The sequence below is a fragment of the Malus sylvestris genome, chromosome 9 (assembly GCF_916048215.2).
Source record: "Malus sylvestris chromosome 9, drMalSylv7.2, whole genome shotgun sequence".
NCBI classification, from domain to species: Eukaryota; Viridiplantae; Streptophyta; class Magnoliopsida; order Rosales; family Rosaceae; genus Malus; species Malus sylvestris.
The window spans coordinates 9,214,387-9,236,983 of NC_062268.1; the positions used below are offsets into that span (position 1 = coordinate 9,214,387).

The following is a 22,597-nucleotide window of genomic DNA, read 5'->3' on the forward strand; positions in this document are numbered from 1 at the left end:
GACAAAACAGTAAAAATAGTGGCAGGCCAGAAATAGGTTGCCGTGGAAGAGGAGCATTCAAATTTACTTGACCTATGTAACTCAAATGGTTAAAAACATTTACGTTACTTCTAAGGTCCTATGTTGAAATTCACCCTCACTAATATCGCTTGTAACGAAAAACAACACATGATCTGATGAACTGCAAGCATTCTAGTCGATCGAATCGAAGGTTGATAAAAACTTAAGCAACCAAACTAGTAAATTAGAAGGGACAAGGGGGAGCAACGTGCGAAGAGAGTAAGAATTTGCTACCTTGGAAATATAGAATCAACTATTTCACATTGTAGAGATGGCAGACACGGTTTGTTGTTGTAAACTAAACCAAAAACCAATCAAGCAATAAACAAAATACAACGATTTCAAAGTCTCTCCAATATAGGAGTACCTCTTTAACAATGGAAGTTTTATTGATTACCAACACATACAAGAGAACTCCCAAACACAAGTGTTCTCAAGTATACATACTTATGCTTCCCACAACTTTCACACACAAAACTCTATCACACATTCATCTATTTATACTAATAGATGTCATAGGTTTACATAAAGTCCATAGAATATAGGAAACCAAATCCTATAGTAAAATCAAATCCGAAACCAACTAGGAAACACAAATCCAAATATCTTGCGTCCAAGATAACCTAATCCTTTTTAGATTAGGCATGTTGATTTAATGCCAAATCCAATAGTTTGTTTACTGTATTTAGTATTTGCAGCTCAACGGATATACAGCGCGAGAGGAGAAATTTCTGGGCGGAAACAGTATGATGATACAAACAAGATGAGGAACAAACAAATGGGAACGTATAATCTGCGCTGCAGATGTGAGAATCCAGCGTGTGAGCTCACCATCAGTGTCGAAGTTGTTCTTTGAAGGTGTGCTGAAAGGAATTTGAAGGCCCGAACAGAACCCCACGAAAGAGCAGCAAGAACGCAACAGATTAGCCACTGCAGTGCATTCAACCTCACACAGCTGGCTAGTCATTTTCCAAACTTAACAATGATCACCTGGATGATCAAAACAGCCGCCAACGCCATCAGAAACCAATGGCTGCGGAGGACAACAACTAGCACTTCCTTTTTTATTATGTCTATGGCACTGAACAGATTAAGGACCTGGCATAAGGTGAAAGTATTGAAAATCATGGTATTCCGGACACCTTCGTTCATGCTCGGTACTACATTTCCCATGAAATGTAAGATCAGCAAGATGGAAGCCTGGTACAAAACTTGAACTGCTATGTTTCCCCAGATGACTTTGGTTATAAGCGACTCGGTCCTCTTAACAGGTCTTTGAGTGTGTCGTTCAGTGCCTTGTAACTCCATCACCATCATTAGGCCACCAAGAAGGCACATGATCAAGTTCACCCAAATCAAGTGAACTGTTGTTAGTAGGGACTCTCCCCGAATGCATTGTTACGACTAGGGTCACTAGTAGCCCGGATATGCAAGTGGTGAGTTGAAGTTGAGAGAACTGCTGAATGTTATGGTAAGCACAAGCACCGGACTTCATATTCATGCTTAAGAAATATCCATTTTTGATTATAAGATCGGCGTTCTCTCTGGCCATCTCGGTGCTCTAGAGATCCTCTACAATTCATACATCAGCTTCTTTTAAGGTCAGAGCGTCACTGCTGGTTTGCCCTCCATAAAATCCAACTATGTGACCTTTTTTCTTTAACTGCTCCACCATGAGAAATTTGTCCTTGGGGAGAGAACTTCCCATCACATAGATCAAATCCACCTTATCCCACCTTTCCACGGAATTGAGCCTTCGGAAATCTTGACCTTCAATTTCCGTGAAATCTGAGTCAGGGGAGATCCCAAGCTCCAAAGCTCTAGCTCTCACTTTCGAGAGCTCATCCTCCGACACCAATTTGATGCTTACTCCAGCTTCTCTAAGAGCCTCCACGTCCAATTTAAGTTCTTTTTGATATGGACATCTAAGACCGACAAGTGCCAACAAAATCAAACCATCTTCTGTAGGATATTTGGCTTCTGTTTTCTTGTACGCGTATGCAATCGGTCTAAGACCCTTCTTTTCCATCTTCTCGATCACCTGCTTGAATTTTCTCTTCTGGTATCCAATATTATGACTTTCCCCTCTGTTATTATAGTAATGTGAACACATGCCTAGTATTGTTGATGCTTCACCGTCACAGTGAAGTTGCATAATCTGTTCATCATTCTCGATTTTCCTCAATACAACTCCTCTATACTTCTCATTAGAGCTCCATTGTTCAACAATTTCAAATTTTCGATCCAATAACTTTGCGTTACTACCCCATCTGGTGTTCAGCCAAGAAATGAGCCGATCATTTTCTGGTGACGTGGTAGCTGAAATCCCCTGATGGAAAGCCTCAAGAACTTGGTCAGTTTCCGAGTCCACTTCACCACTGCTTAAATCTTTTTCGCCGATCCGAAATTCCTCGACCTCCGTCCGGTTGCACATTAGATCTGTCGTTGTTTCAATGCAGATGAAATTTATGAGTCCCATGGTGACAGAAGCTGATAGATTCCGTGGATCTGCCTGATTTTTTGCCGCCTTCTCCTTCCATTGAAAAAGGGCAACTGCAATCACAAAAGGCATCCCATGTTGTATCCCTATTACCACGGTTGTGAGAACGCTTGCTAAGATGGAAACTTTTCTTTGAGGTTCCAATGAGATATTCTCAAAGATCCTCATCACAAAATTCATTGAAACTTTCCCTTTCAACTCTGGCCTCTCATTGTAGTTTTCATGCTTCCTGAAGAATAGTAGGCGTATCAACATCCCAACTGCAATCAGTATCGAGACACCACATGCAAGATAATCCATACAATCAATTGGTTTGTCCATCAAATCTTGTAGCAGTGTCTTTTCCTTTGGATTATGATCAGACAACGAGCTCAGCACCTCAGCAAAAGCTGTATTAGCACCAATGGATGTCACAATCATGCGGCCATGGCCCTTCACAACCTTTGAACCCGAAAAAAACAAATGGGTTCGCAATCAATTTTTGGGCTCAATACCTCATCCAGAACCAGTACCTCACCGTGATCTATGAACAAACCATCAGCAGGAACATAGTCTCCTTCCTTCAAATGAACTATATCACCCACCACAATGCCAGATATGGTAATTGGTGTAGGTTATGTGCTACTTCTTTCAACATTCACCGTCAATTTGCTCCTATCCAGCAAGTGCTTTGCCAGCTTTCTCTGACGGAGGTAGTTCCCCACAGAACGGAAAGCAATAAGTAAGAACGCGGCAATGAGTATGGCAACACCGTCATGCCAGCCATCCTTGACTCCTTGATTCATGAATTCGATGGTGAACGATAACCCAGCTGAGAGCAAGAGGAAAAAAATTGTGTACTGATTGAACGCCTCAAACAAAAAGTACAAGAAACCTTTGGCATCAACAGGGGACTTGGTAATGTTCCATCCTTCTGGATTTTGACCACCATCAATGGCACCTTCCTGAGATCAAATCTTGAATATAATCAACTGAAGTACAATCATTCTCGACCATGTACAAGATTATAGAAAAAGTGGTTATTTTCTACAGGGTTGCTTGCTACCTCAAAATGAGACCTGAGAAGTGGCAAGATGCCTTCAACACCACCAAGTTTGTGGAGTGAGTTCAAGTCATTCTCCCTCACTATTTCAGCAACCTTTTTCGAAAACCGTTCCTGGAGAGGGATGTCAATCACATGGTCAGAGGCAGTGGCTGGCGGTGCTGGTGCTGCTGCTAAAGGTTCAAAACTAGCTTCAAGCAGACGTCTGGTTTTCTTAATGTGTGATGAGAACAAAATGCCTAGAACAACATATCTCAGCGAGGTTCCCCTGCGTCTGATGGTCTGAATAATCAAGCCGACAGTAAGAGTGGCACCTTCAGCAGCTTTGATCCTCTGTATTTATCTCGAAGGCCATGTTTCCTTGTGCCACAAGAAAATTAGAGAGATGATCAGACAAGAAATTGAGAAAATTTGATCCGTTGGCGCGGATTTGCAGTTAATGAGACGTTTAAAACAAGATTGGTAAGACTCATTCCCTTATGTTAGATCTTGTAAGTAATGAGCATAGCTAATAGGAGGATTATGTACATCTCTCTTTTTTCCTTCATATTCACGCTTTATAAGCAAACAAATTTAACTCAAGTGGCTAAAAGTTTTGCCAATCAACTACTCAGTACCAGGTCTGATGGTATTCCTCTTCACTTGTAAGTGAGAGATTTTAGGTTCGAATCTCGTGAATGGCGAATTCGATACCAAATTAAGTTGGCTTAGCTGAACTCCCACTTCCCTTAGTATAAAATTATATCGATGTATTAAAAAAAAACTAAAAGTATTTATTATGTACCGAAAGTTTTTTATCAAAAAAATGGCATCACATACAGAGATCCCTATTTCTTTATGTTCTTTATTTGGTGTTTTACATCTAGGTCCAAAAATAGGTTGACATGGTAGATAGATAATTACACAGATATTATACCTATAAACGAGATATGAAATTCAAGTACAAAATACAAAAATATAATACCTACAAGTAAGATACATTAAGCATTGATACATGTTAATCATAAATATAAATCTTTCATATAGATAGATTAATACAATTAACCAGTGATCTAGATTGATTAAAAAAAATTATAAATGGGATTTGGAACAGAAGAACAAAAAATAACGAAAACAATAAATAATTAAGGAGATAATTACAAGAAATTAATTTTTATAATAAATCTTATCAATAAATAAGATAATGAAATAATCATAAATTTAAGAGATTTGACTTATTTTAAGAAACTGGATAATTTTTAATATTGGTTGAAAAAATTGGACAGACAAAAATACAAATGAGTAGCTAAGGAAGGATAGACAGATTCGTGTATGTTTATTTTGCCGTAAACAATATAACGGGAGTAGCGGTGGTTGCGCGCGGGATCCAAACCGAAAATGGAATCCCGAATTCCGAACCCGGAAAGGACAGAATTTTGAAGATTGAAATCAAAACAAATTTTTGAGATTCTCAAAACTTTATCGGGATTTCGGTACAGTTTGGGATATTTTACAATAAAACACAGATTTGTGCTCAATGTTTCAGTGAACAAATTTAGGGTACGTTCAATTGGAAAGTTAAGATATTTTAATGAATTTATAAATCTATAGATTTTTTATAGAGTTTAATTGATTTGTAGAAATTTTATGTAAAATTTTGATTCAATTCCCTCAAAATCTTATAGAAAATCTTATGGGAATAGATGAAATTTGTGAATGTTTAAAATACACTACAAAATCTCTCAAATTCCCTTAAATTCCTCAATTTTTTCATATTCTTTAAATTCAAATTCTAATTAAATACACTTAAAATGTTATAAACTTATTTAAAATTCTAATTGAATACACACAAATTTTTAAGTATTTTAATAAACTATCTTAAAATACTAATTGAATAAACATTAAATTTCAAATAATCATCTAACATCTTCATTACCCTAAATTCATTAAAAAAATTAAAATGACTCAAAATCTCAATTGCATACACTCCTTGTACTTACAGCAGCCAATAAATGCTTCCTTAATAAAAAAAATATTTACTTTTTCAGGGAAAAGATACCCAAATTCTTGTGTTCAATAACCCAGAAATCTTACGGCCCTTGAATAAATATAGTGAGTGAAAGATCAAAAACAGAAAGAGAAAAAAGAAAACCAAATTAAATAAAACCAGAAATCCAAATCCATATATATTAAAACCCTAGAAATCTCCAAGGCCAGAAATCCATACCCTAGATTTCGGAAGCTCGAGAGCCGGTCGATCGAAAAGGAGAGAGAATGGGAGAGAGAGAGAGAGCAGTGTTTCAGTGTGTGCGTGTACGGTTCGTCTGTGGTGTGGTCGAGATAGGGTATGGTGGCTGGCCGGAGTCGAGATTCAGAGAATGTGGGCGGAGGAGAGCCAGAGTCGAGACTGAGAGGGTTGAGATGGAGTTGACAGGGTTCGAGAATGTGCGAGTCTGTGAGAGAAAAGAATGATGAGATATGCTGGTTTGGTATCGCTGTGTTTGAAAAAAAATTAATAAAGTAGCGAAGTGTTTAGCAACGGTGAAATAAAGTAGTAAAGTGTTTGGTAAATCTTTTTATAAAAGTGTTTTTGAAAAAAAAAAGTAGTATTATAGTGTTTGGTAAACTTTTATGTAAAACAGATTGTGAAAAAAAATCAGTTTTTCAAAGCTGGGTTTTGCAGTTTGGTGTTTTTTGTTTTTTTCAACTAAAACTATGAAAAAAAGTTGAAGCTGAATGTTTAACAAACACAAAAAAAATCCCAACTTTTTTTTATACCCATGCTTTTTCAGAATCATCTCAGTACCAAACCTGTCTTGGAAAAACTTAAGAGAGCACATAAAATACAACAGGAAAATGCATGAATTTAACAGAAAAAAAAAGAAGTGATGAAAGAAATATAATATATCTAAATTACGAGTTAATGAATTTTTTTTGTCAAGTAAAAGAATGTGAAAATACATTTTTGTTTTGTATTACAACAAAAAGGTTAAGGATAATAACGTAATTTTATTTATACCCATCTAATCTATTTCTACATCCAACTTACTCTTTGCACCAATTTGATTTTTAACTAAACTATTAATATCTCTTTAAATCCAAATTTAATACCATATATATTCCAATAAACCCAATTCAATATGTGGATTTATTTTTACATCCATTTGATTTTTAGAAGCTAAATTTGATGTGTTTAGACCTAAGTTCTTTGCATGGTTTTCCACAACACAAAAGCTGATAATCCAATTGTTACCTGCAGGAACTTAAAGATGGTTATTAAGAAGTGGATCGATGAACTTAAAGATCAACCATGGTCCAGAGAGAAAAAAGCAAATGATCAACCTGCTTTTAACTGGGCATTAGACAACAAACTCGTTAACAAAATCCAAGATCAATATTTGTTTCCATAGAAGCTCTGTATCAATGCCCGTAGGAAATGCTTCCTTATGAATTCGTATGACCTTCGAGCCCGGTGGGTTTTCGTAACAAACTTGAAAAGGGAAGGAAATGTGGTTTTCGCTTTAGAACCGCAAGAAAGGAACATAGAGTTTGACTTCTCTCAGTTGTTTGCCAATTCAAACAGTTAATGGGTCCTTTCACACCGGACATTGTTCATCGTTGGCTGCTTTCGTTGTTGTTTTAGCGGAAGGTAGGATGCTTTCGTTGTATTTGTTGAAAAAAATTACAGTAAATAACTTCTACTCTCTAAAAAATTGAAATCAAATGAACAAAATATTCATAAATTGAGTTATACCTTGGTTGGAGGATTCAAAACTTCAAAATCACTATCCATCAATAAAAAAACTTAATTTTCTCTATAAAAGCTATTAGGGGGTGTTTGTTTTCCCTCACTAAAGTTCACTGGACTGGACTGGACTAAGGGTTAGTCCAGTCCCGTGTTTGTTTCCCATAGGGCTTAGAGTTAATGAGACTAGCTCTCACTCGTCCCGACTAAAACAGGGCCTAGCCGGTCTTTGCTAAGCTCCCCAAAAACCATGGGATTGCTAATCCCGTCTCCAGAACTTGCATAGGACGATCGCATGCAGCAAGTCTTGTGAACTACAAATCTGCAAGAATGCTTCTGGGCGACTCCGTTTGCCAACCCATGTCTAGATCTAAAACACAGCCTTACCCACTGCCTAAATCTCAACACCAAAATTCAAAAACACATATGCAAAACGATAACAACAACAATCCCAATAGCAAATTCTTCCTTATTCCCGAATATTCCCAGAAAATTTCCAAATTTTTTTCCTTTGCCCCAGAAAATTTCGGGAAGAATGGATAGAGAAGGGGAGAGAGTAGCTTTGGGACAAAGAGAAATGGAGAGACAGAGAGGGAGGGGAGAGTAGCACGGGGGACGATTTGCAAGAAAAATGATTTGAAGGATGTTGTCTTGCAGGAAAAAAGACGGAGAAAAGAAGTGATGGGGGACGAAACAAGAGGAAGAAAAGGGAAGAACTCTCCAGAGAGAGCAGTGGAGTGTCTGGCTGTGGACGAAACAAGAGGCTGAAAAGTGATGTGTATTATAAAATATTATTGAATTAATAATAAAATATTATTAGATGTGTATTATATAATATAATATTATAGTTATTAATTATCCTGTTTTTTAGTCCGACACTGCACCAAACGCTTCACTAAACTAGTCCAGCTTAGTCTAGTCTAAGCCAGTCCAGCTTAGTCCTTGAATCTAGTCCAGTCCGAGACAGTCCGGTGCAACAAACGCACCCTTAGGGTTTTAGCCAGAATAAACGTAGGTAAACAAAGAGTGATCGTATGGTTTAATTATAGTGTTTGGGTTTATTGATAAATTTGAGTTTTATTATTAATTTTATTTTGTACTTAATAGTAATTATGTAATAGGGTAAAATAGACAATGAATATTTAAAATTTAAGTTGGGTGTAAAAAGAGGTTAAATGAGTTTAAATAAAATTTCCCATAAAATTTTGCTTTTTTTTATTTAAGCCTCATTACAAGTGATTGTATCATGTCTAATTAAAAAAATAAAATAAAATAAACCTCTCCCTCCCTCCCCACTCCACGTTCTCTCTCACTTTCTTCCTCTCTGCTCCAAGTTTAAAAACAAAGTAAAATATTTCACACACACTTTGTGTGTGGGCATGTACTAGTATATATATATAAAAGAAGCATGCGTTTATTTTTTAAGTTGCATCTCATAAATCATTCTTATAAAATATTAGCCAAATCGAAAATATTTGAAGCATCTAATTGAGTTCAAAGAAATTAATGAATATATTTTTTTTAAACATATTGAAATTTTATCGTGATAATTAAATAGACAAACGGTTTTGGGGTGAATTGAATTTTACAAGAATGATATATGAATTGAAACTTATAAAATAAATGATTCATATTATTGAAGTTCAATATGGAGTGGGTTCTACAATTAATCTTGATTTTTATTTCGGTTCAGGATTACCAAACTAAACCATATGTGAGACTAATTCCCACACAGAAAAGTTCAGGATCGATTCGATTTAGAGTACTGAATGTTTTGGAATTTTCGGATCAGAACTTTTTCGATTCAGTTTCCGTACAGAATTAGGACGGTTTAGGAAAGGAAATGAGTTTTCTCTAGATCCCTTCCACCAAATCCACTCAATCAATCAATCAATCTAGACCCTTGAAATTTGATCAAACGATTATAAATAAGGATTTCTTCAAAAATTATAATAATTTTAACTGGTGGATCAAATTTCAAAATTCCAAATTAGATGATTGGTTAGATCTGGTGGTATGGACCCAAGAGATCCCTTTCCTTTAGGAAATTTGCTATTTTTTCCACCCCGCCCGAGGACGCGCTTGGCACGCGGTAGCTGTGGAAAATTGACCAGAGGAAAACAGTTATTGCCACGTTGCGGGTTTTGCTGAGATTTGAGATTTGTTGTAATATGTGCATAAATAAGACCAAAATTATTATCAATATTTTTTTCTTTTTTAATAAACAATATAGAAAAGTGGATTAAGTTTTATAGTGGTGTGGTTTAAATTTATTTTTTACGATAATTGAATTTAAGATCTTTAATTTATAAATGAAGAAAAATATCATCAAACCGTGATGTTAATGGTTAATAAATTTTTTTTAAAATAAAATAATAACTTAGAGGATGTGTTTTTTGGTCCAAATAAGAGAGAGGGGCTATGGCTATGTCTTCTCTCCTATTTGGTAAAAAGGCAAACGACCATTCTAACCATATTAAAACTAAAGAAAAATAACTAAAGTAAAAGTTATGGGTTAAACACACACAAAACAATTTTGTTTTGTTTTTTCTCTCCCTCCTTTCTATAACTTCCAACCAGTTAAAAACAAATCACTACTCTCATTAAAAAATAAAAACATATATTTCTCTCACACACAGTGTATGGTTTTTACTAGTATATTATTACACAAAATATGTTTGGTCACTCAAAGGTAAGTAGGAATTCTTACTGAAAAATTTTCGTGTTCGAATCACAAAGTTTTGTGTTTATGATCAAAACCGTTTATATTATGAATCATTTTATAAAGACAATATATGCAAAAAAATGAATTAAATTTAAGATCGTTTAGTCAATCTATTTTAGCAAATACAAAGACAGCTCGTAATGCTTCTATTAATTTTGTTCATTTATTTTTATACATTTCGATGACCAAACAACCTTATATTTAATTGATTTTTTGTAGAGGCAATCTTTATATTGTGTTTTATAATATGAACGGTTTTGATTATAAATACAAAATTCTATAAATTGGAAACAAATAATTTTGAGTAAGAACTCATACTCATCTTTTAAGTAACCAAATTTTGTTCTTCTACTATTCAACAACACATTATGTTACCTCATTAGTAACCGCTAATAAAACGCCATTGTTTATATTTTTGTTCTTGGGTCGTCAAGTAAATAACAAAGTTTCCTATTCTATTCTTTGTAAAAGTAAAATGAGTAGACGGTTGGGCGAACACGTTGTAATAATTTTCATTCGATGAAACACCAGGTGTCATATGTGATCGGAACGTGGAAAAAAATTATCGTCGCACACGTGGCAGGCAAATGGTGCTAGGTATGGGCAACGGTGATGACAGACAGGTAATCACGATTATTTATCCATAACTGTTTATAAACGGTTAATTACATCCATAACCGCGTACCCATTTAACCATAACCATTTACCCATCTTATTTATGCCTCTTTTTACCCGTTTACATGTTTTTTAATAACTTGAAAATTAAAAAAGAAAAAAATTTCATAACTGACAAAGAAACTCTAGCATATAAATTGGATTAGAGCGTGAGAAATTAAACTTTCATTTCAATTGGGCATGAAGCTCTAACCAAGAATAATAAAATATTAACAAAAACTAAACAAAAGTAGTTTTATGCCGAGAATCGAAGGGTATTGGAGAAGGAAGAAGATTAAGAAGAAGAAGGGAGGAATTTGCAGAGAGTTTTCCTTCATTTCATTTGCAATCATAATCTTGCTGATTATGCATCTTTGTAAAGTCAGTACAAAGCATCCAAAATCACCAATTCTGATTAAAAATCAAACAATATCCTAAAAAATTGAATTCAGTCATCACAACCCATAAAAATAAGAGATTTTTATATATTGTTTCATAAAAAAAAAAAATATATATATATATATATATATATATATATGTGTGTGTATATATATTAAAATAAACGGGTATCCGTTATAACTGTAGTTAATACCTATAATTATCAATTTAATTTTACAAGTAAACGATTATATCCATAATCGTTTATTTATCTAAACGATTACCTATACCTACTATAACTGCAGGTATTTTGCCTGCCTGTCCCTATAAGCTGCAATGTTTGTGGTTGGTGAACATAGGCCACAAGTTGACCAAAAGACAAATACTTGACAGGTCCACGGCAATGTATAATGGAAAATGATCCTTGTTAGATCTTTTTCTAGGAGATTTTGAGGATTTCATGATGGTGATCGTTCATCGTATATCGTTTCGTCAATTTTTGTTAAGTACTATTTATATTTAATTTAAAATTTAAAATTTAAAATTTAAAATAATTTATGATCGCACAATATTCGATAAACAATCATGATGACAGAATCGCAGATCCCCAAGAAAAGGATCCTTCAATTTATAATACACGTTGTGGAATGTAAAAGGCGAATGTGGTCCACTTAAAAAGGAAATGTGTCGTCGGACTCTTTGAACTCTTCATTCCTTGCTGTAAACCAGTTTGTAATGCTGCAGTAGTTTTTGACAAAACAGTAAAAATAATAGCAGGCCAGAAGTAGGTTGCAGTGGAAGAAGAGCATTCAAATTTACTTGACCTATGTAACTCAAATGGTTAAAGGGGTTTACTTTACACCTGTGGTCCTGTGTTCGAATTCACCCTCACTAATATCGCTTGTATCAAAAAACAACATATGATCTGATGAATTGCAAGCATTCTGGTCGATCGAATCGAAGGTTGATAAAACCCTAAGCAACCGAACTAGTAAATTAGAAGTGACATGGGGGAGCAGCATGCGAAGAGAGTAAGAATTTGCTATACCCTTGATATACAGAATCAACTATTACATAGTGGAGATGGCAGACATGGTTTATTTACTGTATTTAGTATTTGCATATTAACGGATATACAACGCGAGTGGAGAAATTTCCGAGCGGATACAGTATAATGATACAGAGAAGATGAGGAACAACCAAGTGGGAACGTAAAACCAAATGGGAATGTATAATCTGCGCTGCCGATGTGAGAATCCAACGTGTGAGCTCACCATCAGTGCCGAAGTTGTTCTTTGGAGGTGTGCTGAAAGGAATTTGAAGGCCCGAACAGAACCCCACGAAAGAGCTGCAAGAACGCAACATAATAGCCACTGCAGTGCATTCAACCTCACACAGCTGGCTAGTCCTTTTCCAAACTCAACAATGATCACCTGGATGATCAAAACAGCCGCCAACGCCATCAGAAACCAATGGCTTCGGAGGACAACAACTAGCACTTCCTTTTTTAATATGTCCATGGTATTGAACATATTAAGGACCTGGCATAAGGTGAAAGTATTGAAAATCATGGTATTCCGGACGCCTTCATTCATGCTCGGTACTGTGTTTCCCATGCAATGTAAGATCAGCAAGACGGAAGCCTGATATGAAACCTGAACTGCTATGTTTTTCCAGATGACTTTGGTTATAAGTGACTCAGTCCTCTTAGCAGGTCTTTGAGTGTGTCGTTCGGTACCTTGTAACTCTATCGCCATCATTGGGCCACCAAGAAGGCACATTATCAAGTTCACCCAAATCAAGTGAACTGCTGTTAACGGGGACTCTCCCAAATGCATCGTTGCGACTAGGGTTACCAGTAACCCCGATATGCAAGCGGTGAGCTGAAGTTGAGAGAACTGCTGAATGTTGTGGTAAGCACAAGCACCAGACTTCATATTCATGCTTAAGAAACATCCGTTTCTAATTATAAGATCGGCGTTCTCTCTGGCCATCTCGGTGCTCCAGAGATCCTCAACAATTCCTATATCAGCTTCTTTTAAGGTCAAGGTGTCACTGATGGTTAGCCCTCCATAGAATGCAACTATGTGACCTTTTTTCTTTAACCGCTCCACCATGAGAAACTTGTCCTTGGGGAGGGAACTTCCCATCACAGAGATCAAATCCACCTTATCCAGCCTTTCCATGGAATTGAGCCTTCGGAAAGCTTCACCTTCAATCTCTGTGTCATCTGAGCCAGGGGAGATCCCAAGCTCCGAAGCTCTAGCTTTCACTTTAGAGAGCTCATCCTCCGACACCAGTTTGATGCTTACTCCAGCTTTTCTAAGAGCCTCCACTGCCAATTTAAGCTTTTCTTGATATGGACATCTAAGACCGACAAGTGCCAACAAAATCAACCCATCTTCTGTAGGATCTTCGGCTTCTGTTTTCTTGTATGCGTATGCAATCGGTGTAAGACCCTTCTTCTCCATTTTCTTGATCACCTCTTCAAATTTTCTCTTCTGGTTTCCAATATTGTGACTTTCCCCTCTGTTATCATAGTAATGTGAACACATGCCTAATATTGTTGATGCTTTTCCGTCGCAGTGAAGTTGCATAATCTGCTCATCATTCTCGATTTTCCTCACTAAGACCCCTCTATATTTCTCATTAGAGCTCCATTGTCTCTGCTCAACAGTTTCAAATCTTTGGTTAACTAACACGGCATTACTACCCCATCTGGTGTTCAGCCAAGAAATGAGCCGATCATTTGCTGGTGATGCGGTAGCTGAGATCCCCTGATGGAGAGCCTCAAGAACTTGGTCAGTTTCCGAGTCCACTTCACCACTGCTTAAATCCTTTTCGCCGATCCAAAATTCCTTGACCTCCGTCTGGTTGCACATTAGATCTGCCGTTGTTTCAATGCAGATAACTGTTATGAGTCCCATGGTGACAGAAGTTGATAAATCCTGTGGATCTGCCTGATTTTCGGCCGCCTTCTCCTTCCATTGAAAAAGGGCAACTGTAATTACAACATGCATCCCATGCTGTATCCCTATTACCACAGTTGCGAGAACGCTTGCTAAGATGGAAATCTTTCCTTGAGGTTTCAAGAAGATATTCTCAAAGATCCTCATCACAAAATTCATTGAAACTTCACCTTTCAGGTCTGGCCTCTCGTTGTAGTTTTCGTACTTCTTGAAGAATAATAGGCGTATCAACATCACAAGCGCAATCAGTATCGAGACACAACATGCAAGAAAATCCATACAAGCATTCGGTTTGTCCATCAAAGCTTGTAGCAGTGTTTTTTCCATTGGATTATGATCAGACACCAAGCTCAGCATCTCGGCAATAGCTGTATTAGCACCAACTGATGTCACAATCATGCGGCCGTGGCCCTTAACAACCTTTGAACCCGAAAAAACAAATGGATTTTGCTCACAATCAATTTTCGAGCTCAATAACTCATCCACCACCAGTTCCTCACCGTGATCTATGAACAAACCGTCAACAAGAACACGGTCTCCTTCCTTCAAATGAACTATATCACCCACCATAACGCCAGATATGGTAATCGGTGTAGGTTCTGTGGTACTTCTTTCGACATTCACCATCAGTTTGCTCCTATCCAGCAAGTGCTTCTGCGCTGACTTTCTCTGATTGCGGTAGTTCTGCACTGAAGGGAAAACAATAAGTAAGAACGTGGTGATGAGTATGGCAACACCGTCATGCCAGCCATCCTTGACTCCTTGCTTCATGAATTCGATGGCGAACGAAAACCCGGCTGAGAGCAAGAGGAAAAAAAATGTGTACTGATTGCACGCCTCAAACAAAAAGTACAAGAAACCTTTTGCTTCAACTGGGGACTTGGTAATGTTCCATCCTTCTGGATTTTGACCACCATCAACGGCACCTTCCTGTGATTAAATATTCGAATATAATCAAATGAAGTACAATATTCTCGATCAAGTACAAGATTATGGAAAAAGCGGTTATTTTCTACAGGGTTGCATGCTACCTCAAAGTGAGACCTGAGAAGTGGCAAGATGCCCTCAACACCACCATGTCCCCGGAGTGAGTTCAAGTCCTTCTCTCTCACAATTCGAGCAACCTTGTTCGAAAACCGTTCCTGAAGAGGGATGTCAATCACATGGTCAGAGGCAGTGGTTGGTGGCACTGGTGCTGCTGCTAAAGGTTCATAACTAGCTTCACGCAGACGTCTGGTTTTCTTAATGCGTGATGAGAACAAAATGCCTAGAACAACATATCTCAGCGAGGTTCCCCTTCGTCCGATGGTCTGCATAATCAAGCCGGCAGTAAGAGAGGCACCTTCAGCAGCTTGATCCTCCGTATTTATCTCGAGGGCCATGTTTCCTTGTGCCACAAGAAAATTAGAGAGATGATCCGACAAGAAATTGAGAAAATTTGATCTCTTGCCGCAGATATGCAGCGAATGAGACGTTTAAGACAAGATTGGTATGACTTTTTCCTCCATGTTATCTGACACGCCCCGACCCTGATACTCCCCGAATACCAGGATAGACATGTGCTGGCCGACACCTGAGGGTGACGAAAGCCATTAATTGATACAAAAGCTAAGAATAAGAAATAAATAAGGGTTATGAATTTAAAATACAATGAATTAATAATTTAGGAACGTGTTCAGAGCATACAACTAAACCTAATCACTAAAAAGAATTTAGATAAAATTTAATGAATAAAGAAGTGAGTCCTACATCGAAAGGATTCGAAGATGCTGCTGCGGAAGTGCCTTCACGCCGGGATTAGGTGCCTTGATTCTAAGTCCTGAATGGGGGCGCAAAACAAAGATGAGTGGACCAAGTTCGTATATATATAATAATAATAAAACAGTTATCAAGATACTAACCCCCACAGTTTATATAATGAAAACTACTAGCATAATAAGTGATGGATTTAATAAAAATCCTAGCATGCCAAATATCTCAAAAGTCATATCGCGGAAACGCATCGTGGAAATCAAAATAGTAAACGTATCATAAATCGTCTCGTAAACGCGGTGTGCTGCTAGAAAGATCACTGAATAAATAATAACTCCCGGCCCAATGCCTGCACCTCAGTCTCTGTGCCCGTAGCTAGAGATAACTCCCTCCCGGCCCAATGCCTGTCTCCGTGTCCCTCAGCCTTTCGTTAGGGATTATTTCTCCCGGCCTACATGCCAACACCAGATCCTCGCCCCAAGTGGCATAGTGTCTACTAGGTACGCACAAATATTTACGCATCTCATAAATAACCACTTCATAGTATAAAGTCATCCATCGTCTATACTATAAAGAGGGGTTTCTAAAACATGTTCTAGCATCCTATCGTCATCCATCGGATAGTCTATCAGTTCATGGTTTTTATAAAAAATACGATATATTAAAATATAGCACAAACTAGGCTAACAGTTTATTTCCTCACCAAAACACGAGACGAAATCAATAAATTTCTTAAACAGGCTTAACATAAATCAATTCATAAATTTGTAGGCATGCTAATCATTTATGCATTTACTATAAAATCATGTAATTTTAGAAGGGGTCCACTCACAGTACTTAGTTGCCAAAAGCTGCGCCACTAGCGAAGACGGAAACGTCACAATAATTGCCCCTAAGCACATAAAGAGTCCAATAAATAAAACTATATAATAGCAATTGAATTTTGGAAAACGGACATTGGAACCGGATTCAGAACGTCGAATTACCCTAAGAAGGGTTCCGGACAAAAACCCGAAAAGTCAACCCTAAAGTCAACGTTGACCGGAGGTCAATGGTCAATTTAGGTCTAATGGGTTTTAGGCTTGAAATCCGGATTAGGGTTTAGGTTAAATAGGATTAGGATTTATTGGGTTTTAGAAACCTAGGGTTTTTGGGTTAAAAGGGTTTTAGGGTGAAAAGGCTTTAGGGTGAAGAAATGGGGTTTGGGCTTAAACCCAAACACACACACAGAGCACAAGGCCTTAGGCCTCACAAAAACAAACAGGGCTTTAGGCCCTTTGAATTAAACCGGCCCAAGGCCATTTTAAATAAGGCCCTAAACCTTTTGGGTCTTTAAAACAAATAACTAAAAATAAAAATCAAACGGGCTGGGATTTTGGGCTGAGGCAAAACGGGCTTAAGGCCCGTGGGGTTTTCTAAACGGCCTGAGAGGCCTGGTTTTGCCGAAGAAGAAGGCCGGAAAATTCGGCCGGAAAACTACCCAACTTTAAACGGCCATAACTTTATCACTACTCAACGAAATCAAGCGAGACAAAAACGAAAGTTGTAGCCCTAGAAGAGACGAAGAGAATGGTACCTTAAAAGACGTCTAAATCGCCTTTTTTGGGCAGAAAAATGCCTCGAAAGCCTCGGAGGTAGCCGGAAACTGGGTAAAATTCAAATGAGTATAACTTCTTCAATACTCAACGAAATTGAGTGAAACAAAAAAGAAACTTGTAGTACTCAGGGAGACGAAGAGATTAATACCTTTCAAGCAGGCCAAATCGCCGTGGTTTGGCCGGAAATGGCCTCGAAAGTCAGCGGAGTCGTCGGGGGGAACTTGGGTGTTCTCTGGGTGTCCCGGAGCTTCGCCGAGACGGGGGAGAGAGAAGAAAGTTCCAGAGATGATGGTGGTGTCGTCTTCGTTGATGTGGTGTGGAAGTGAGGGTGTGTGGTTTTGGTTCACGGGGAGAAGGAGAGAGTGCTGAGAAAGAGCACAGGAGAGATAGAGAAAAGAAGAGAGAGAGAGAGCGGGAAAACACACAAAAAAAAAAACAAGATGGGCCTCACGGGCTCACCAATTAAGAATTAAAACTATTTTTAAAATAAAATGGGGTTAGGGTGTTTCATGTTAGATCTTGAGAAAATGAGTACGTACGAAATTAGACTCCTCCTCCTAACTGGTTGTGAGTAACGAGCATAGCTAGCTCGCAGTACTAGCACGAGATCATGACTGACAAAAACTAACTATGAAATGGTACTGAAAGCGATTTAGTGAGAGGGAGGGGGGGGGTTTGGAAACAGGACATTGGGTGCAAGGGTAAGCGCTCTTAACAACTCGAGTTATAATGACTATGACTGCAATGCAAAGTTAGCTAGTGATCAAAGAAGGTTGAGGACTTGTGCAGTTGTTATGTGAAGTGGACGGTTTCAGTCTTATTTATAGAGGTGATGGCCCGGGTGAATTCACAGCAATACCCTCTTGCAAGGGAAGCTTCTAGGAAGGTAGACTCTAAATTACCTGGAAAACTCATCTACTTAGTTTTTATAAACTTAATGTGATGTCATAGGAGGCTTACGTACGTCATTTTTATTTATTCCTATCTATGAATCATGATACGATTATAGATATAGTGATCGATACGACACAACATGGTGATATGTAAAATTTTTGAAAACTAAGTATGATATGTCATGGATGTATTCTAAAAGCTGAATACTGGTATCTGATAAGTATCGTATCCGACAAAGTATTGGATACGAATTCGCAACCAAACTACTGTATTCATGTTTCATAGCTTTCTATTCGCGCTATATACGTAAGAGGTTTGTAACTTAAGTAGTTAAGAGCGTTTATTATATACTATAAGTCTGATATTAAGGGTAATGCTTATTTCTCTATGTTTTGTTTAGTAGTAAACGTTGTGATGGGAGTAGTGGTCGTTCGCCATTGAGGACGCGTTTGGGACGCGGTAGCTGTGGAAAATTGGCAAATGGGGAGACTCGTTCCATCTTCCATGCGCTCAAAACTCAGAAATACAAATGGATGTGTTGACAATTCTTGCCACATTGTGGGATTTTGCTCAGATTTGACGTTGTTTTTCTTGTAAAATATGTTCACGAATAATGCCAAAATTATTATTCTCACTTCATTTGATAAATCTTAAAAAAAGTTAAAAAAATAGAGAATCCAAGAGGAGGTTAGGAACGAGATTAAAAACAATTATTTCGCGTTAGATAAGTGATTTAGAATTTGTGAGATAAAACATGATGCTCGAAATGGGTTCTGGCCTTATATTTTATCTGGTAACATAGAAATTAGTTGATTCTTTTGCAATTTTTTTTAAATAAATGATTAATTAAAAAAAAAACGATTTTGATTACGAAATTATCTAAAATTACATTAAAATGGACGAGTATTTTTGTGTTTTTAAAAGTCTTCCATGTTCAGTTGGGAATATTAAGAAGTCAATACAAATCTTTGATTTGCTTACGTTTATTTGCTACCCTCGTTTAAACTTTAAAGTATTGAGCCGGCCATGTTTTTGTTTTTCTTTTAGAGTAATGTTAGGGAAATTAAATTTGTAAATTAAATTTTTTAAACTAAATGATATGGAAGTTGATGATTAGATTATTACTTAATCGTTGATAAATGTGCTTATTTTTTATTAGTGACACCTTATTTAGTTTGCTAATTTAGTTTACAAATTTAACCTTCCTAACATTATTCTTTATTTCTTTCACGGTGGAAAGGTAAAATTTATCACCAACAACACAAACTTACCAACCAAAAGTTGAGGCAAAGCAAAAAGAAAGTTAAAAAAACCAAGAATTCCACTGCAACCACCGCCGCAACAATACATCTCGGCCCGCACAATTCCACACCCCCAACCGAGCATCACCTCGCCGATCGCATCATCCAACCCTAATCATCTCTCCGAGCACAACCAAAAAGTGAAGAGAACCAGTGACCAAATGAAAGAAGCCCGTGGGATTCCACGACCAACACTGCAAACAAAGACAGACAGAGAGAAGTTGGTCGTGTTAGGAACACCTGAGTCAGTGGAAACACCGGAGCTCTACTCACCATCTCGATGGACCGCAACAAAACGACGTGAAGCATGACTGCAAATCGGAGCTTGGATGAACAAGGAGGAGGGACACCTGTGGGGTAAGAAGAAGAGGACAAATGGAATGGAGAGCAGGGGAAAAAGCAACGGAATAGAAGAAAGCAGGAGACGAAGAATGAGAGGAAAGAACGGCCGCCAAACTCGACCGCAGCTATGGTCGGTACCACTCGAGTTGAACGCAATTGAAACTACTCACACGAACGTTGAGATTGCCATCAAAGGGAGAGGTCTCTCACAGTGAGAACCGGCCATGTTTTAGTTCTACTAAACCACTAAACAAACGTCATTGCTTATATTTTTGTTTTGGGGTCGTCAAGTACATAACAAAGTTCTACATTTTATTCTCTATAAAAGTAAATAAACAGACACAGTACGCTATGATATCATAAAGAAAGTTGACTTTCCAACTTCAAAATTAACTAACAATTGGACGGAAAGGCTCGATCAATAAACTATTATGCAAGTCTTTGATTCCCCGACATGGATTCATACTCAAAACAGGTTAACTAACAAATTTTGGTAAGTGCATTGTTCTTCCTTTTTGTACAAGGGAAGAAAGTAGCATTCTGCTCCAAAATGCACAATGCAAAATGTATGATTGCTCAAGAACGTCTTGGCCTTGGCTGGGCATTTCTCAGTCTCAATGAACGCCTTCACCTCGCGATCTGTCAGCTTGTTCAAGGCTAAAGGCTCGACCATCTCTAGCTGTGTAATCATCCTCCTACAGCTCGAACAACCTCCACAAACGGCTCAGCATCTCGATCAGTTGTGTTTGAATTCTCAACCGGCATCTTGAAAGATCACTCTGATGAGGAACAAATCAGTTAAAGCTTGAAACAGCTGTGTAGTGTCTGCCCTGCCCTCCATATGCAATGCTCAGTAGTCGGATATTACTTTTTTACTTTGGATAAAAGATCTAGTGGTTAAATTACGAAATAACGTGTAAAATAATATTAATACAAATATTGTAAAGATATGGAGACAGGGACATACCTCCTCTTTTTTTCTTTGCTTAATATTGACTTGACAAATGATTCGATAGGAACAAATCATTACCTCCTTATTTGTTTCTTTATATATATATGGCAGATACGAGCGTCATCTGTTCGTAGGGTTTCTAAATTCTAGACATGGCGTTCTAATTCTAGGGTAACACGATATGCTACAATATCATAGAGATAGTTGACTTTCCAACCTCAAAACTAACTAACAATTGGATAGAAGGGCTCGACCGTTTAAACTATTATGGAAGCCTTTGATTCCCCGAGATGGATTCTTACTCAATACAGGTTAGTAAGTACATTGTTCTTTCTTTTTGTGTAGGAAGAAAGTAGCTTTCTGCTCTAAAATGCACATTGCAAAATATATGATCGCTCAAACTCAACATGTCATAAAGAGTTTGTTACTCAAGTAACTAGGAGTGTTTATTATGTAACGGAAGTCCGTTATTAAAAAATGACATCACAATTCACATATGGGGATGCCTATATTTCTCTATGTTTTGTTTAGTAGTAAACGCTGTGATGGGTTGAGAGTAGTGGTGCTTGGCCCTTGAGGACGCGCTTGGCACCGCGTTTGGCATGCTGTGGAAAATTGGCAAAAGGGCAGACTCGTTCTGTGCACTCAAAACTCAGGAGAGAAAAATACAAATGGATGCGTTGACAATTCTTGTTATTGTTATTGTTATTGTTATTGTTGAAATCAGCAATGAAACTACTTGGTGACAATTGGAGAAGATGAACAAATTACTCCGCAGCAATCAGCAATGTTGAGGATATCCACTAACCAATTTCCTGAAGCAAAGGTAGTATCTTTGCCAATTGATTGAATTTGTGAACCCCGAATTTGATACAAACGATAGGATTTTGAAACGAGTCATTGTTTATTACTGCAGATTACATCGTTCTTAGTGAATTGCGTTGGAATCTTGAGAAGCGGTTTGCTTCCAAAGATCATACCACTCTTCTACTGAATTGCAACAGCAAATTGAAAGATGTTGGCAAGCTAAAAAACTAATCTGAGGAACTTTAAAATAGAAAATAAGGTTTAAACAACGGAAATTTCCGAACATATTTGGTAGGAAAATAGTTGCTTATACATGTTACCCCAGTAAGTGAAGCTGAGTCTTTGTCATGAAAGATACATTCGGATACATGATGGTGCTCTTCATGATTTCTGATGAGAATATTACTTTGTGTGTGGGTTTGTGTATGTCAATAACTAAAATCTGCAGGACAAAAATACACTTGACGCCCTTGTTTCAATCCAAACTGTGTGGATGTGGGCGTGTTTGTGAGAGAGGTTATCTAATGAATCCTTTAATTGTTCAGGAAACCACATCTGCAATGAGAAACGAAATTCAGGAGCTTAGGACAAATGCCAGAATCTTTCAGCTCAGCCAGTGCACTGCATGTGTTGTGTTTGGCTCATACATTTGTGAGTAATTATGAGTTATGTGTTAACAATAATGAAGTGACATGTGTTTGCTTTCGGTGGAAATATCACATGGTGTGGGTTGCATGAAAGTTGCAGACAAAGTAAAAGCAAAAGTTTGGTAGACATCATCATGAGTAAAGATATAATGATTATGCTTGCTTTTACTTTAATGATGATGTTTGTTTTTTGCTTTAATGATGATGCAAGACACAATGATGATGGCTATGATGGCTTGGCCTTATATTGAG

General features: G+C 37.5%; 1 protein-coding gene across 4 annotated transcripts; it reads right to left on the reverse strand.

Moving 5' to 3' along the window:
- Nucleotides 1-399: 399 nt before the first annotated feature.
- Nucleotides 400-18,180, reverse strand: LOC126583826 (calcium-transporting ATPase 12, plasma membrane-type-like). 4 transcript variants are annotated; one of them, XM_050248350.1, is made up of 6 exons: nt 17,551-18,180; nt 16,637-17,449; nt 15,802-15,871; nt 15,084-15,625; nt 12,473-14,982; nt 400-1,006 (listed from the first exon to the last, which is right to left on the reverse strand). In XM_050248350.1, the coding sequence occupies exons 4-6, from the start codon at nt 15,432-15,434 to the stop codon at nt 760-762; spliced, it is 3,108 nt and encodes a 1,035-aa protein (XP_050104307.1). In that variant the 5' UTR covers nt 15,435-15,625; nt 15,802-15,871; nt 16,637-17,449; nt 17,551-18,180; the 3' UTR covers nt 400-759. The 4 variants fall into 4 exon arrangements, with proteins under 4 accessions (XP_050104307.1, XP_050104306.1, XP_050104305.1 ...); XM_050248349.1 differs by lacking the exon at nt 400-1,006 and having other exon boundaries at nt 12,113-14,982; nt 17,551-17,767; nt 17,942-18,180; XM_050248348.1 differs by lacking the exon at nt 400-1,006 and having other exon boundaries at nt 12,113-14,982.
- Nucleotides 18,181-22,597: the final 4,417 nt, after the last annotated feature.

Excerpts from the sequence above, each read along its gene's own strand:
- LOC126583826 (XM_050248349.1), bottom strand. The coding sequence starts at position 15,434 with ATGGCCCTCGAGATAAATACGGAGGATCAAGCTGCTGAAGGTGCCTCT. Across the intron at positions 14,983-15,083 it reads TTCTCAGGTCTCACTTTGAG|GAAGGTGCCGTTGATGGTGG; the intron begins GTAGCATGCAAC and ends ATTTAATCACAG.